Below are 10,981 nucleotides of genomic sequence, written 5' to 3'. Positions count from 1 at the left end.
ATTTTCAATATAATTCTATATATTCTACATGCAAATTATTGTTTTCGAAAGCCCACAGAACTGAAATTACACAAGCATATGTTATTATCGGTATTTTTTTTTTTTTGTAATATATGTGTCACAATATGTCATCGATTACCCTCCATTCGTTAGGGTTACACCGATCAATTCTACAAAATGTTACGGCAACAAAAAAATAGAAATTCCCCGAAAAAATGAACGTCCAGAAGAAAGCCGTTAATCATTCATAACTTCGCACCATCAACAAAATAATTGTAACGTAATAGCCTCAAACGAATAGCTTTCTCTTGAGCATGACGGATTACGATGATGCGAATGTTAACGAGAAAAACATGAAGATTTTCATCAGAATTCTTCCAGTTGAGAGACCGTGTAAATCGTGCGTGAGAATCGACATGGGACGCAAGGTAATGAAATTTCTCTTCCACCTGAGATATGACTATTCTTTTCGATAATTGGATATTAGAAAGGAACAATTTCTTCCTGACTCGATGCAGAAGGTCTACGTACGATGTCTACAAGAAATGCAACCAAATAGAATAGCCGTTTCGAAGAAACCAACTTACTGGTGTTTTCAAACAGATGGTATATTTTGTGACTCTTCGCAAGAGGAGGTTTACCATGTTACAACCGAAGACCTCGCGCCAAAGTAACGAAAGATGTACAGCGGCTCATGAAAGTATTTAGACACTTATCATAGAATCATTTTGTGAATATATTACGTTTGTTTTACGAAAACGCATAAAAGGTAAAATCCTTATAATATTTAATAAGCAGAAGAACCTTCTACTTAAACGCCATTTTTGTAATTATCTTTAAAAAAAAAGTATGAAATTGCATATAAATTACTAGTTTAGTGATCATGATAGTCGTATCATGTATACGTGTCATAAAAGTCTTTTACATAAGATACATGATACGTTAAAATTAATGTTTCTGGTAGTGTTCCAATACTTTCACGAGTCACTGTGTTACCTTCTGGTCAATGTTGTTCCGGACTTCCGTTATACACCATCGAGTTAATAATTTTTCAAACAACGGAAGTCTTAAACGGTGTCGATTATAAACAGGAAGTGTATATAATATATAGTCGAAGAACCGCGATTTAAGAATTTTAGACGGTGTGAGCTGTATTTTGATGGGCTACGGACAAAGTGGTTCAGGAAAGAGTTTCACCATGAGCGGTCTGAGAAACAACTGGGAAGTACGATTATGTCGAATATCTTGTATTTTCGATTTTAAGGAGCTCGTAACAACAACAATTCTTCTCAAAGTTCATGATTTTTTTACACAATTTTAAATATGACGAATTTAAAAGAAAGAAATCGAAGATCCTAGAATATTCTTTCTCTTTCTCGAAGAAGAGAAATCTAGAGGAGGATCGTTTTTGCTACGAGTTCATCAATTGTGCAAACACAGTGATGACATTCGTTTTCTCAGCACAGAGGCCTGGTCACTCGACTTCTGTCCCGAATGTTCGCTGAAAAGGCGAACAGAACGGAAGTCAGCAAGATAGAGTACCGTGTCAGCTTTGTCGAGTTGTACGGGAAAGAAGCGAGAGATTTATTGGTCTCTGACACGGATAACAATAAAGTCAAGATAAACGATCGAGAACCCTTCAAGGTGTTATAAAATATTTTACGAAAAAATGCGACGAGACATCCGATAGAATTTTAGTGAGAAAAATTCCAGGATATCTCCGTGGTGTGCATGGATAACGAAAAAGAAGGTTTGAAGAGAATTTTCGAAGGTGAAGTGAGAAGATCGATTGCGAAAGAATCGGCTTATCCGGCGTCTCATTTAGCCACGTCTGTGATTACATTTCACGTGTCTAACACGAGCCTAATTACATCCTGGGGCATTGTAACCACAGCCAAAGTAATTGTTCGGCTCGTGATCCGTCTACAAACTTTACGAGGCGAGGCATTGAGAATCGTAGAACTTCAAATTAATCTCGCTTTAATCTTCGAAAGTTATCGTGGAAGGAAATCGCGATATTATCGATGAAATTTCACCGCATTTGCATTTTTTCATTGTAGATATCAATAAGTTCGATCGAATCCAATTATCCTGTAGTATAGAGATAAAATTTTCGCCGGACGTAAAGTTTTAATCTGACGATAGTCTTTAACGATTAATTAGGAATTTAATTAAAACGTTAGGTACATATCGTGGAAGCAGCTGGCACAGGAACAGTTGGAAGAAATAATTGTGGGAAATCGGCCGTGGATGTAGGTGTGGCGAATTTAATGAAGACTGAGCTCGAGCAATTCTTTTCCTATGTAGGAAGATCAAGATCATCCGTCGTTAACGTGATACGCTCCAGTAATTTGTTGAAGATTTTGGGCAATACTCTTTTGGTTTCTTCCATAATTCGGTAATCAAAATTTCATTTGTATCGTAAATTTCAAGCCCCGGTACATAATGTAATTGAAATAGGTTGATATCTCACATTCGGATCACAAGAGAAGATCTTGACATCACATTGTCGACCTTAAAATTCACCGCTAGAATTGCAAGATTAAAACCGGTCAGGATAAAAGAAGATATTAAACATCGATCGGATTTGATAGTGCATAGGCTCCGAGAGGATGTTAATGCTTTGAAGAAGGAACTTACGTTGAACGATATGCTTCTGCATCAAGAAGCATTCATGAATATCTCGAAGGCTCGGATGGAACAGATTAATCGAAGTATTCTTCTATTTTTAAACGGCAAGATTTCGGATTTTACGTTGTTTAGCGTGTCTCAGGCTCAAGTATTGCTAAAGAATATCAAGGATCTATATAACAGGTTATCTATGGTCTATCTATGATCTGTGTTATCTATGGGATAATTTTGGGTTCGATTTCTAAACGATTGAATTGTTAGGTTAAGCGTCAAGGAAGTCGAAGTTGACAAGTTAAAGGAGACGTACGAGGGTTTAGTGAAAAGTATAGCGGAAGCTACTTCAGCAGAAAGTCTACTTAAGGTTTGATTATGAGATTAATGAGATTGCCGATATTTATGCAACAATTTATATTTTTTAAATGTAACTAAAGAAATGAGAACACACGACGCGAAGCACAGAAAAACACGATGCGCGCATCTTTACGCTTTTTCAAATTTCAAATCCGTAGTCTATTAATAAATTTTTTTTTATAGCTCATACGTGCTATGTATATTGAAATACTTACAGGAAACTGAATTATCCGATGGTGGAGTCAGTAAACGGAAACGAGTTAGGAGTTCCGCAGACGATCTTAAAACTGAAGAAGATACAAAAATGTTAGAAGAAAGAGTTGGTAGTTTAGATAAATCTAGTAAGCCAACACTTACTCGGCTAATATAATTTTAAAGAATATTCATAAGAAAACTAAAATTTAACGTTGAATAGCGATAGGCGTGACCTTAGGCCCCTACGCAGATGCACTCTCTCGCGACAAAAGTTTAGAATACAAACATTCAACAATGTCTAAACAAATTCTGAAAATTGATAGCGAGAATATTATGACGGTTAGGCTTTATTATATTATATTTCTCCGAACCACTTGCATGTGTCACTAATTTACATATATTGAAAAAAGGTTCGACGTTTATTTGACTGTTTCTTAAAAGAGGAACTAAAATATGCGAAAATTAAGGAAATATTTGATAGAAACGAAAAGACTCTTGCCGTTGTTCGGCAAAGATTTACAAACGTGGTTGAGAAATATTTCCAGGTATATTGCAGTTTGCTATCAATGTTTAAACAAATTTTCTTCGAAGATTTGAAATTATTAATTCTTCGAAATTATTCGCTAGGCAAAGAGAAATTTGGACGATGCACGTGATAAACTTAGCAAACATCAGCAAATTCGACAGATAATGAAATTAGAAAATCTAGAGGAGATGAAAACAATATCTGAAATCGAAAGAACGATCGAGCGAGATATTTCGTGTTATCAAAAAGTGTTAATCAATTTAGAAGAAGAAGTCGATCAAGCTCGTAGTGAAATTATCACGTTATACAATCAACACCTTGAAATGAAATCGAAATTAGAATCCGGTTTTCGAGAGTATAGTGAAAGAAATGCCTATTTATTGCATTATACCGATAAATCGATGAAAGCATTACTAAAATCGGAGAAAAAATCTTTCGATATGATTCGGCGCAAGTTTAACAAGTTTCAACGAGAAATATTGCGTAAAACAGAGGTAAATTTTTCATTCTAAATTCAAATATTTTGTAATTAATATTATTATTATTATTTTCAAAAATTTATCTTTTTGAATTTTTTTATAAATTGTTTAAACTTCCATATTAGGAAACGGAGAAAAGGAAGAAAGCACGACTTGACAATAAAGGGATGTGCACTAGTACTAATATGTAGCTAACAAAAATATTATCTTCTTAGCAATAAGTACTAATATTTAATAAATCAATAAACGCATTTTTTAGTAAATTTAAACTTTATTTCGAATTTAAAACGAAAACGCTAATTTACCGCCAAAATGAACGAATACCATCTATCGATATGATATTGAACTACGTCAATGATACATACCGACAGGAACAAACTCATTTTCGCCGGTTAAAAGTCACTGTTTACGGTGATCATCAGATTTTCATCGATATTGTGAAAATTACGCCATATTAGGAAATTTTCCGTACAGAAGGTAATTTCTAATCGTTTACTTTAATGGCGCATTATGTATAATTCAACAAGTACTACTAAAATCAATTTAATATCTGTTTGTCTTCGACTTGATCTATAAGTTTTATTTTTTATATACAGATTATATCAATTAGAACTATCACGATCAATTCAGCATATAGCCTAAAACTTAATGATCACGCGTATATTAACTGTCTCGATACATTTCTATTCAAATACAATTGATTACACGTTGTTATATACATATAATCACTAGGCATCGCAATGTTTCTTAAGATTATAAATTCTAAGATTAATCTGGTCATATAAATTAACCAATTTCTATAAGATAGAAAAATTTACTATGTTTAGAGCATTAACTTACGAGTAATAGGAAAAGGAACTATGACACTTTACTAACATCGGTTTGATCTTCATATTTGTGGACCGTTGTTGGCCAAATCGTCTTATCCGACTGTTAGTGTCACGTTACAAAATTGTAAACAGAAATTCAGTTAACCGCTCGACAGCAGACGGAGGTAGATTTTGTTAGCTGTCAATTGTTTCAGTTGTGAATAGTGTATGAAACATTCCGAGAAAATTAAAGGCATGTAATCGGCAGTGTCGGCTGTATCACTTGTTTTGTATATGTTTAAGTTACTTTCGGTTCACGTGTAATTTAAAAACCTTACAATGGAATTTGTGTTTCGTTTAGTTTTATAAAATATTTGACTCTAGGATAAAAAGTGTGTGTACTTGGCGCTGGCGTCCAAGGATATTAACGAAAGTTGCCATACCTTACTTGTTAGAATGACAAGTAAAAAGGCAGTAAGTATGCTATATACAGACTGTCACAAGCAAATTTTATTCTATATTTTCGACCTATTTTGCCATGCAGTATCGTTTGTCGATTGTATCATGATTATTACTAGGGTACTCTGTATAAAATCTTTTTTTATCGATTCTTTTACATCGAAAATCAATTTGCGTGTTTGTAGTTAATACGGAAGGAAACATTTCTTGAGAGATTATTAGAGGAAGGAAAAGAATATTTATTTATAATGGAAGAATTGCACAACTGTTTGAAAAGACATTCGTGCGAATACAAGAAGATGCTATTCGTTATAGATCGCTTCTCTCGAGTAAGTTTAACATATAAAATAACGTGCATTCGTGTTATTGGTACTTTTGTACATTTGTAAAAGATTCAAATTCAATGTTATACTATTTGCTATAAATAAGATAAGAATAATATAATAAAATGAATAAGCCATTCTTTGACTAAATTCCATTTTTTTAATTCCATTCATGAAAACATAAATTTTTAATTACATTCATAAAAATATTCACAGTTATTCTAATTACACTCTAGTTGTTAAACAATTCTTGAATACTTCTTAAATCTAGTATAAGACACAATTAAAGGAGAATATGGAGGAATTGTTAGTGTACGATAGTGACATTCTGGATGATAACGATGACGAAGATATAGAAGATGCCGATGAAATGGAATATATGGAGATAGAGATGGAAGAATATGAAAACGAGGAAGATTTTGTACTCTTCGAAGAATATTTTCCAAATTTTGATAGCATTGCATATCAAAGGAATATCCTCGCTAACATGGAAATGTTAATTTTACGCATGTTAGTAGTGGATGGATCTCTCGTAAATATTGAGTTTTCGGTGCATTCGAAGTTGAAGATCCTTTTGAAAGATTATTATCAAAGAGTTGAAAAGTTTTTGGAACAAAACAAGATGCTCGTAGAATTCCAGGATAATTTTGAAAAAAAACAACTGTCCAACAGCTTTGAAATGAAATACAACCAACTGCAGCAGCTTTTACTTAAGATTACCGAGGTATGGTTAAACTATTACAATTTCATTTGTGCTAATACGATCGGTGCTAATCGAACTTCATGATTGTTAAAAATAATTTTTTTGTAATATAGAAAGAAATATTTCTTGTGGAAACTATGGTGCAACCGAGTGTGGTTAAGAATAACGGGGAAAATATAAATAATGAAAATTCGTAACGCGATGTCAGTATATATATGCACATGAAAAAGAATTTAATTATTGCATTTTTACATTTATATGAGTTCTATGTGTCAGAAATAAATACATTTTGATTAGAACGTGAATTACGTTCTTTATTTTGATTAGTATATATTTTAGACATTTAGTATGTATTTAAAAATTTGTTAGGACAGAGTCAACAAGCAAAGTTCTGTCACAGATGAGTTGCAAAATAGGCGCGATGTATAATGTTGTTTCGTGTCTCATGAATCTCCATTATTGTTACTATTGTCGCTTCACCATTTTTGTGTCAAATGCGATGTTACCGATTCAGTATAGTACATACCGGATCTCATCTGTGTTACTGGCACAGACGAGTTTGCTTCGTCTGTGATGTCAATTTATCCTGTCCTTGGCCAATGGTCAGTAATCAGTGATTCAGTGCACAAACATATTTCAAATCGTACGTGCAGATAACGCAAACACTCCGATAGATGTCTCCAATTTATTTTGTACTTGCGCTATAGATCGTTTAGATCTCTACCGACGTTCGATGTCGGCAGATCGCGCATATACTATATTTGTTCTCTCTTGCTTCTATTTGTGACATATATGTTAACATCGAAGATGTTTGTTTAAATGCGAAAAAGAGTACTAAACAAAATCTAATTCTTGGTGTCTTTACTGGCGAATGGCAAATAATTGATGTAATATTATGTCGACGTTAAATGAATATACTTGTCAACTATCTACGGAGGAGAAAGCGTACATGGCGGCTAATTTGAATGAAACAGACGAAATCAGGCCAATTAAAATCGCTGAAATAAGGCAATGGATAACGGAGAATGAAGATTTACACGCACCTACTGGTATTCATCGATCGTTTTAAACATTTACCATTAACTTCTCTTTCTTTTTACTACTTTGTTATTAAGGAAATATGCATTTTATATTTTCATAGATGACTTTTTTATTCTACGTTTCTTGAGGGCATGCAAATTTAATATCGAGAAGACAAAATCTAAATTATGGAATTATTATAAGCAGAGGGCGAATCTTCCAGAATGGTACAGCAACAGGGATCCATTTTTACCAGAGTTGCAAGAACTCTTTGATTTGGGGTAATGTCTACAAAAATATTTAAATATATTTTTATATATCTTCATGAATAATTTTTACATGCTTTTAAATAATATTTAGGAAATTAATGTATTTCAATAGCGTCTCGACTTTCTTGAATATTGCTATTTCTAAAAATTAAATATAATGAAAACAATGCTTAATATTTATATTATCGATATCTCTAGCCTTCTTGGACACATTTAGCATTATAATTGTGAGTATCTTTTCGTAAGCTTGAGGTTGGGTATAGTACCAATGTTGATACCTTATCTGAGTATGATAAATCGTAACATGCGCTTTGCAATTGACTATTGTTTCAGTTTCGATTCTGTATATCAACCATACTTACTTCAAACATTACTAACGATGTAATATGTATGTACTTCTACTGCACTTCTTTGCAATATTTTTTACACGTTTATGTATAACGTTCTAAAGTAATTTCTTTGTAACATTCTTTACACGTACATGTTTAACGTGCGATTTACATAATATAATTCAAAAATGTACTTTATGTGTAAGAAAAACTGTTACTTTTTAAGCTTAATTTTTCAGGGTGTTTTTGCCTTTAAGAAAATTAGATAACGAGGGCAGAATGGTTGTGATAATACGTGCTGCAGCACATTCTCCTAACAGACACAAAATGTCAGACATGTTGAAGGTACAAAAGACATTGAATATTAGTGATCGTAGGGTGGAATTGCAGCTTGCAAATGAAATAACAAAGTAGTTGCATTTTGATAATTTTGCTAAATTCGTAGGTATAATCGCGAAGGAAATTTTTGCTTTGTATACAGGAACGAAATTCAAAATCAATTTATTTTGTGAAACAATAAAATAACTTTTCTTTTTTTAGGCATCGTTGATGATTTTGGATCTAGCGTTACGAGACCACGAATCCGTAACGATTCACGGTATAACGGCTATCTTGGATATAAGTGGAATTACATATGAGCATGTATTTCAGTTACCACCGAATGTTATTAAAAATCTAGTTCACGCATGGCAAGGCTGCTATCCTGTTAGAATTTACTCGTTGGATTTTATCAATACTCACAAATTCATAAATACAGTCTTAAACGTTTTCAGAAGCTTTATGACTACAAAGTTGAAACAAAGAGTGCATGTTCATGCACGTGATAAATTAAAGTTATACGAAACTTTGCCAGTGAATATGTTGCCAAAGGAATATGGCGGTATGAATGGAACAGTGAAGGAATTAAGTGGTATATTTTTATTTGATAAGGTCTTCGTACGTAGGTAGATAAGGTGAATGATAATTGTGCCAGTTTAATTACATTTCAGAGTATTGGAAGCGTATGGTTATAGAGAACGGAGAATGGTTCGCCGAGCAAGAAAAATACAAATTGACGTTGATTAAGTAACTAGATTGAGACTAATTTGCAATAACGAGGGATTGCACGTGCAATTGTTCAGATGGTTAATAAAGAACTACGCGATAGACATCTCGAAATATTTTTTATTTTTTTTGTAAATGATTTTTAAACAGAAAATAGAGAACGGAAAACGGAAATATACAGTACTTCTGTTCTTTTGTTCTAAAACATGCTTCCTACGTACTCCTTGCACAATAATTTTATTCAAACTAATCGCTTCTCTAAAATACGAATAAATCAAAAAGATCGATAAAGTATAAAATATAATTGCTATAATTTACATTCTACAATATGGTACATATTTCGTATCTTAGAACCGTATCGCGCACTAGCGTGTATTAATTATTCTAATTATGTATATATATATATATCCATCCGGTAATTATCTCGGTCAAAGTTTGCTTTTATACATAATTTCATATATTCCTCTCGTGATATACGAAACGTATTTCCATTCCACGCTTAGAGAAACATACGCTTTCTCCGTTCCCCGTTTAACTACATAATTCCTCTTGACGTCAGAAGATAAATAAAACATACATTTAAGTTATGGGCAAGTAAAACTGTCCTATATCTAATTTGCTATTCGTTAACTTAACCACTTACAACAAATTTACGACATATACCAGGGCACATTGTATTGGATTTAAGTAAAGATCGTCTCATTCATCGCCAAGCAATCTGTACAGCATATTTTCTCTTAATAGGTGAATTTAAACGAGACGATGAATACTTGTGGATATCCATAGTAAAATGCATCTTCGTGCGAATAAATGTTATATTACAGACGTTGAATTAAAAAAAAAGAAGGATAAGAAGAGAGGACAAGAGAGAAGAAATCCCTAAGGATCAGATATACAGTCATTCGTTCCTGATTCACACGTAAAAGATACCAAGCGCACAAATAGCATCACATATATATCCGAAGATTCACGCACAGAGGGTACTACGAGATCGTCTCGAGGAAGCTGTTGAAGCGATCTTTCCTCGCTTCGAGTTTCCACCAACGCGATGGCTGACCGTGGTTGCTCGAGTCGAACCAACGTGTCGTTAGCTTGATTTCTCTCTTTCACGTGGTAATAACGATATGAAAATGCTACGATCAAGTCTTATCCGCGCTTGAGCCTCAGTACCACTATGCTTATCGTGAGGAAGAGGACTATCCAGACGATGGTCGCGATGAAGCCGTAATGAACGTCCGATTCCGACATGGACCAGCCACGTGTCAGCATTGCACGTAGCGATGTCGTTGCCATTGTCAGTGGAAGACACTGAGCTAGGATTCGAAGCAACTTCGGCATACCTTCTATCGGCCAAATCACACCTAAAATAATAATAAATGGATGTAATTGACACGATGGTAAATACAAGGAAAGTAGTTTCTTGGAACGAATAAACTGTGGATGTTTATGCATGGGGAAATTCCAAGTTCCAAACATCAATTTTCTAGCAAGGATCCATTTCCTATTATATAACATAAAAATATGAATTTGCACAAATATTCGCAGTTTAGTAACGACGAATTAATTTTTAATTATCGGACAGTCAAAGGTATTAAATGTAAATGTACGAACCGAGCATCTTCAAGTGGAACATAATTAAGAATGCGAATAACTTTCACTTTTACTAGCTGACACTTGATCACGATGATCGTTGCTAAATTCGCGTGTTTTCTACAATAAGACATTTTCTAACGGAAATATTGTGCTTTTCACCGCGACAAGAGGTTCCGCAGCTCGAAGAAAACATTTCATTGCATCATTGATTATATCTTTTTACTTTACTTGTTTTTATCTTATGCATTAC

At 33.6% G+C, this 10,981-nt stretch overlaps 5 protein-coding genes across 7 annotated transcripts in view; 4 read left to right on the top strand and 1 right to left on the bottom strand.

The window, feature by feature from the left end:
- Positions 1-172: 172 nt before the first annotated feature.
- Positions 173-5,245, top strand: LOC139991029 (uncharacterized). Its single transcript, XM_072010807.1, has 8 exons — positions 173-428; positions 519-2,992; positions 3,200-3,323; positions 3,398-3,516; positions 3,588-3,722; positions 3,805-4,197; positions 4,308-4,659; positions 5,010-5,245. Exons 3-7 carry the CDS (start codon positions 3,287-3,289, stop codon positions 4,371-4,373), a joined length of 750 nt encoding a protein of 249 aa, XP_071866908.1. The 5' UTR covers positions 173-428; positions 519-2,992; positions 3,200-3,286; the 3' UTR covers positions 4,374-4,659; positions 5,010-5,245.
- LOC139991112 (kinesin-like protein KIF9) lies at positions 315-3,207 on the top strand. The gene is made up of 7 exons (XM_072010924.1): positions 315-428; positions 1,462-1,644; positions 1,714-1,899; positions 2,184-2,398; positions 2,488-2,814; positions 2,893-2,992; positions 3,166-3,207. Exons 1-7 carry the CDS (start codon positions 315-317, stop codon positions 3,205-3,207), a joined length of 1,167 nt encoding a protein of 388 aa, XP_071867025.1.
- LOC139991032 (uncharacterized) lies at positions 5,127-6,781 on the top strand. 2 transcript variants are annotated; one of them, XM_072010811.1, is made up of 4 exons: positions 5,127-5,465; positions 5,636-5,779; positions 6,045-6,497; positions 6,590-6,781. In XM_072010811.1, exons 1-4 carry the CDS (start codon positions 5,448-5,450, stop codon positions 6,671-6,673), a joined length of 699 nt encoding a protein of 232 aa, XP_071866912.1. In that variant the 5' UTR covers positions 5,127-5,447; the 3' UTR covers positions 6,674-6,781. The 2 variants fall into 2 exon arrangements, with proteins under 2 accessions (XP_071866912.1, XP_071866913.1); XM_072010812.1 differs by having other exon boundaries at positions 5,129-5,462.
- Positions 6,782-6,896: 115 nt separating this feature from the next.
- On the top strand, positions 6,897-9,252 carry LOC139991026 (retinol-binding protein pinta). The gene is made up of 5 exons (XM_072010800.1): positions 6,897-7,525; positions 7,618-7,777; positions 8,334-8,439; positions 8,635-9,004; positions 9,084-9,252. The coding sequence occupies exons 1-5, from the start codon at positions 7,372-7,374 to the stop codon at positions 9,161-9,163; spliced, it is 870 nt and encodes a 289-aa protein (XP_071866901.1). The 5' UTR covers positions 6,897-7,371; the 3' UTR covers positions 9,164-9,252.
- Snu (ABC-type transporter snustorr) overlaps positions 9,241-10,981 on the bottom strand; it is a 43,634-nt gene continuing 41,893 nt past the window's right edge. For both annotated transcript variants that reach the window (XM_072010760.1, XM_072010761.1), the window contains exon 14: positions 9,241-10,499. In XM_072010760.1, the coding sequence (XP_071866861.1) occupies positions 10,285-10,499 (215 nt within the window). In that variant the 3' untranslated portion in view covers positions 9,241-10,284. The remainder of the gene's footprint in view (positions 10,500-10,981) is intronic.

Source organism: Bombus fervidus, chromosome 9, assembly GCF_041682495.2.
Source record: "Bombus fervidus isolate BK054 chromosome 9, iyBomFerv1, whole genome shotgun sequence".
Taxonomy (NCBI): domain Eukaryota; kingdom Metazoa; phylum Arthropoda; class Insecta; order Hymenoptera; family Apidae; genus Bombus; species Bombus fervidus.
Note: the sequence above shows the minus strand (reverse complement) of the source record. Positions and strands in the feature narration are given on the sequence as shown.

Coding starts and splice junctions, on each gene's coding strand:
- LOC139991112 (XM_072010924.1), top strand. CDS start 315: ATGACGGATTACGATGATGCGAATGTTAACGAGAAAAACATGAAGATT. Junction 1,645..1,713: donor ACGATCGAGAACCCTTCAAG/GTGTTATAAAAT, acceptor GAAAAATTCCAG/GATATCTCCGTGGTGTGCAT. Junction 2,993..3,165: donor CAGCAGAAAGTCTACTTAAG/GTTTGATTATGA, acceptor TTTTTTTTATAG/CTCATACGTGCTATGTATAT.
- LOC139991032 (XM_072010811.1), top strand. Junction 5,780..6,044: donor TTATAGATCGCTTCTCTCGA/GTAAGTTTAACA, acceptor TCTTAAATCTAG/TATAAGACACAATTAAAGGA. Junction 6,498..6,589: donor TTTTACTTAAGATTACCGAG/GTATGGTTAAAC, acceptor TTTGTAATATAG/AAAGAAATATTTCTTGTGGA.
- LOC139991029 (XM_072010807.1), top strand. CDS start 3,287: ATGTTAGAAGAAAGAGTTGGTAGTTTAGATAAATCTA. Junction 3,517..3,587: donor ATAGCGAGAATATTATGACG/GTTAGGCTTTAT, acceptor TATTGAAAAAAG/GTTCGACGTTTATTTGACTG. Junction 3,723..3,804: donor TGGTTGAGAAATATTTCCAG/GTATATTGCAGT, acceptor ATTATTCGCTAG/GCAAAGAGAAATTTGGACGA.
- LOC139991026 (XM_072010800.1), top strand. CDS start 7,372: ATGTCGACGTTAAATGAATATACTTGTCAACTATCTACGGAGGAGAAA. Junction 7,526..7,617: donor AGATTTACACGCACCTACTG/GTATTCATCGAT, acceptor ATATTTTCATAG/ATGACTTTTTTATTCTACGT. Junction 7,778..8,333: donor CAAGAACTCTTTGATTTGGG/GTAATGTCTACA, acceptor TTAATTTTTCAG/GGTGTTTTTGCCTTTAAGAA.